The sequence below is a fragment of the Nelumbo nucifera genome, chromosome 5 (genome assembly GCF_055504915.1).
Source record: "Nelumbo nucifera cultivar China Antique chromosome 5, China Antique-T2T, whole genome shotgun sequence".
NCBI lineage: Eukaryota > Viridiplantae > Streptophyta > Magnoliopsida > Proteales > Nelumbonaceae > Nelumbo > Nelumbo nucifera.
This window is the reverse complement of record NC_142653.1, coordinates 52,704,105-52,708,903: the sequence shown is the minus strand read 5'-3', so window position 1 is coordinate 52,708,903 and position 4,799 is coordinate 52,704,105. Positions and strand designations below refer to the sequence as shown.

The window sequence follows — 4,799 nt, the reverse complement described above, 5'->3', positions numbered from 1 at the left end:
GGGATGTCTGCGATGGAAGAGTTCTTTTTTCTTTTTTTCTTTTTTTTTTAGCAAATAAAACTAAAATTCATTAACCATTAAAATCCGGAAAAGATCTTGCCCTGATTAGAATATTTGTAATTTGGTATTGTTGGATTTGCCCACCTTGCCTAACTTTTGTTTGATAATTTGTCATGATAGGGTTATAATTGGCACCTACCACCGAAACAAAGAAAAATAATAAATTAATAATAACAATAATAATAATAATTGTGTCATAAACCTTCTTAGTTATTCATGAATTGATAAAGAAATCAAATCAAACCATTAGGATTACAAAACAAGCTGAAAATATTTTAAGGGCATTTGATATTACTGAAGTGGCTGAACTAAATGATTTGTTTCCTTTTCTTTTAGTCTGGATACTATTTTTATAATGGCTGAATATATAGCAAGTTGAGTTGATTATTCTTTCTTGAATATCTTTTTTTTATATTTTTAGAGAAAAATATATATTTTATCTAACTATTTTATCTACTAAAAGATAAAGAAATAAGTAATTCAGTTCAGCCAAATGGGACCTAATTCACAGTATTACCAATAATATTTACCATGCTACATATTACCCTAATAGGTCAAGGTCAATATCAGAAACGAATGCCTAAGTATTATCTTTTTCTTTTTTATGCCAAAAGTCATCTTCTAGCGTTTCCAATTTTTTTAAATTTATGTGAGGCATGGACGTAGAATGGATTTAATCTGATTATATTATAAGATTTATCACATGGTACTGTACGATATACAATTTCATGAATAAATAAAAGATGGTGAGAATCTTGAATCCCAGCCCACCACGACCCAATGGATTGGTCTGACCCGACCCGAACATTTGGTCAATGGCCAAATTCTGAAGAGTGTTCTCGAACCAGCTCCAGCTGCTGTATTTTTTTTATTTGATAAATAGCTCCAGCTGTCATATACAAAGACAAATGTGATAAGTGCTACACATAATCACCAACAACGAGACGGAAAGATGGCAAATAAATGGGAAGAATTTTGTCTTTAGGAAAAAGAGGACGTGCCAGAATGGACAAATTACCACCACTAAATAAATGACATAAAATTTCGAGATTCTGGTTCATGTATTTGCTGTAATTTTGGGCTGAAACCAATCAAAACTGCCCAAAGACGGTATGTACCGCGAAACAATCTCAGCCGTCCGATCAATGGTTAAGGTTGGCACTTGGCTGGATCATGTTTCACCTACTTCCAGGAATATAAGACAAACAGTGCATCAGACAGTCTGAAATGTGGGTCCATGGGGTATCAATATGACTGTGGATAAGACCGTCACTTCCCAGCTTAATGGGGTATCAATATGACTATGTTACGCGTAGGATTGATGTGGAACATGAGACCCACATTTTGCCAGCTTATTTCTTAGACTTTTAATTTTATTAATGGATTAATTTTGCTTTCTCTGCTTATATAAGCAAGTGATGCTGTGACATTAAAAGCAAGCATTGAGGGAGAGGGAAAGCACCGCTGTTAGTAGTAGTAGCTTTCTCTCACAAAAGCTCGTCCAGAGAGCTGTGCTTTCCTGCGTTTTTCAGCCAGCCAAGAACCGAGCTCAGGCTTAGAGAGAGGAGAGAGAGAGAGAAAGATGGGAAGAGAGATCAAGAGAACGGTGGTGGAAATTGAAGAAGAGAAGATGCTAAATGGGTACTCATCTGAAGCAACGATGCCGCTGATGTCGCTGAACCATGTTTCCTTCCTTTGTAAATCTGTCAAGAAGTCTGTGAAATTCTACGAGGAGGTGCTGGGCTTTGTGCTTATCAAGCGGCCTTCTTCCTTCAAGTTTGAAGGAGCTTGGTATGATTCTCTTCTTTCTTCTTCTTTTTCTTCATATTCATTTTCTTTCATTTGTCGATCTTTTCTCTACTGCTTGTTTTTTTGTCTCCATCTTGTCTTAGTTCAGATTTTGACAGATTCATGCAAGAGAATGAAGATTTCTTTTGCAGATCCAGATGACGATTTGAATCTGGGTCCCTTTAGCTTGATCGGATGGTGGATGGTTAATTAGGAACTTGGGATCATCCTCATGGGTTTGGGCTGCAGTTGGGGCTGGGGATTGGGGTGGGGGGGTTGCAGAGAGGGAATAATCTTTGGTCATCTGATTGGAATCTATACTTTAGATCATAATTACCAAGACATCAACAAAATGAACAAAACTGTCCCCTTCTTGATGAATGAGAAGTTGTGGATAATTTTGATAGAGAAAAAAGGGTTTCTGAGCTAGATTGCAAAATGCAAATCAAAGCAAAAGCGTTGAAGAGGAGAAATGAAAATACCCATACCCAGCAATGTATTATTTATTTCCAATTGATTAACACCAACTCATATCAGCAGTATAGTACAGTAGTTGAGGGCATTTCCACAGGTGATGGATGACTTCCAACTCTTCAAGCAATGGGAGCTGCACAGAGACTGCTGCACGTGTAACATGCTGCAGACAACGCGGGGTTCAGGGTAAAATAGAAGAGAAGAGAAATAAAAAATGTGTTGTGTTGGGACCTATTGTGTCTGTAGAGCGTTGGATGAGCAGTACTAAGCTTCTTAATTTCTAGCTTTCTAAGAACTCTCTAGAGACCTGATTAAGACGAAAGGAACAATCCTGTAGTATCCCCCATCCCTCTAATCAATTTCCCTTGAAAATTTGGCAGGATTTATTTGATTTTTTGAGTGACTGGAATTGACAAGTCATTTTCCAATTTAAACGCTTTGTCTTGTTTGTGTACGGGTTGGTTGGGGGGACATTAAAGCATCTTCGCGTGTCCACATTTGTCATTTTTGTCATCATAAGCAGGGATTTCCTTGTATTTTAATTAGAGTTTAGTTTACCATTTGTCAAAGAAACAAAGGAAGGAAAAAATCGCATATCGTACCAGGAGCTAGCCAGGTGGCCTCATGGAAACTTGTTTTAAACAAAATAAAATAAAAGTGAAACTTTGTTTTCCAAGTTGTTGGTTGGTCTACATCAATGTTTTTCTTCCAAAATTTTTTATTGTATTTGGTTTGATTGAAAGTAAGAGAGCCCTCTACTTTATTTTTCTCCCTTTGTTTGCTAACAGAACAAAGTACCAAATGCAGCATTAGGGTTCTATACTAGAGGTTGGCCATACATGTACATAAGTGTGTATAGGGAGAGAAAAAGGTATGAAATGCATTTAAAAATAAATAACAATTAATGAAAAGGGAACATTTGATCCATGAAAGTCTAAAAAAAAAATGTTTATAATAAACTATTGATTCTATTGAAGCTGTAAAATGTTTTCACGGTAAAATAGTATAAGAAATGTCAGCTGATGTGGGCACCCATATTAGCTTTACCCGTACAATTAGGTTAGATGTCAGCTGATGTAGCTGTCTTATTCAGTTTACCCCAGAAATTTTAGTTTGGTGCAACTGTCCTTTTACAAGGATCTGTTTGATCTTGTCTTTGATTAAGATTTTCAGCCCTTTAAGACCCCTGCGAGTTTTTGAGGGTGTAGGTCTTTCATTGAAAATCTTAGAAGATCTTCTTAAAAGACTTGTCAAACAGACCCTAACAGTGCTTCTAGGTGCAATGGAAAGAGGGTAAGTTGCAACCTTGAATGGCTAGAGGTGCAACTTAATTGCAAAAGTTATCATATAATATATTCTCAGCACAAAATTGTTAATCAGTCAGTGAGTTAGGGACTAATATAGCTATTGCTGTTCAGGTTGTTCAACTATGGAATTGGCATCCACTTGCTTGAGTGCAGCTCCCCAAATGATAAACGAGAGAAGAAAGCAGTAATCAATCCAAAGGACAACCACATTTCCTTCCAGTGTACAGACATGAAACTGGTAATGAGGAAATTGGAGGTGATGAACATCGACTATGTCACGGCAGTGGTGGAGGAAGGTGGGCTTAAGGTGGACCAGCTCTTCTTCCATGACCCAGATGGATATATGATTGAAATCTGCAACTGCGATAATCTCCCTGTTCTTCCACTTTCTTCATGCCCTCTCAAGCCCTCTTACCCAATCGAAAAGAACCACACGGCTCCTCTTCCTGGTGAGTCCTCAATTGCCTAATTCTTCTCTTCTCATCTGATATAAAGTTTAAACTCAAAGCCCCGTTTGATTTGGTTCGTGAGAATAGGGGTTTGGAATTGGAACCGGAATGGGCTATTCCTATTACATTTCTGCTGATTCCAATTCTCATTTCCATTCCTGCATGAACTGGGAATAGACCATTTCAATTCATGTTTCAAAAAATTTTAATTCCAATTCCGACTGCGAATCAAACGGACCACCCTCAGTTCAATGTATGAATCCTGTCAAGAAATGTTTCAGCTCACTGTCAGCTAAAAACAGTACTGTATACAATGAATGTCTGCAGGGAAGGGAATGCAGAAGTTACGGTGCGCTGATGAATGTGCCTTGATGATGGACAAGTTTTTTGACCTCTCTTTCTGATAGATCTGTGAGAGAAACCTCTTCTCTGAGAAATGGTTCAACTTCAATGCGCATGAACACAGAGGTTGCAGAGAGAGCTGATGACAACAGTTGGGACATGTTCTAAATTCCAGAAAAGTCTATTAGGATAAATAGTTTCTATTTTGTTTGTTTTTTTCCTCAGGATTTTGTGTACAGTGTATCTAAATATAGGGAAGGGAGTTTGAGATTGATTTTGTTCGTCCGCTTAGCTTGCGCTGGTTTGAGAGCTTTTGTTTGTTGTATGTAATAGTCTCCATTGTATAATCAAATATAATAAAGAGCCAGTTTCTGTCTCA

General features: G+C 37.4%; 1 protein-coding gene across 1 annotated transcript; it reads left to right on the top strand.

The window, feature by feature from the left end:
* Positions 1-1,488: 1,488 nt before the first annotated feature.
* Positions 1,489-4,799, top strand: LOC104596717 (glyoxylase I 4-like). The gene is made up of 3 exons (XM_010257990.3): positions 1,489-1,851; positions 3,741-4,078; positions 4,406-4,799. Exons 1-3 carry the CDS (start codon positions 1,643-1,645, stop codon positions 4,480-4,482), a joined length of 624 nt encoding a protein of 207 aa, XP_010256292.1. The 5' UTR covers positions 1,489-1,642; the 3' UTR covers positions 4,483-4,799.

What these genes read in the sequence shown, in the direction of transcription:
- LOC104596717 (XM_010257990.3), top strand. Translation starts at nt 1,643, where the DNA reads ATGGGAAGAGAGATCAAGAGAACGGTGGTGGAAATTGAAGAAGAGAAG. An exon ending in TTCAAGTTTGAAGGAGCTTG is followed by an intron (nt 1,852 to 3,740) that starts GTATGATTCTCT and finishes ATTGCTGTTCAG; the next exon opens with GTTGTTCAACTATGGAATTG. An exon ending in CCACACGGCTCCTCTTCCTG is followed by an intron (nt 4,079 to 4,405) that starts GTGAGTCCTCAA and finishes GAATGTCTGCAG; the next exon opens with GGAAGGGAATGCAGAAGTTA.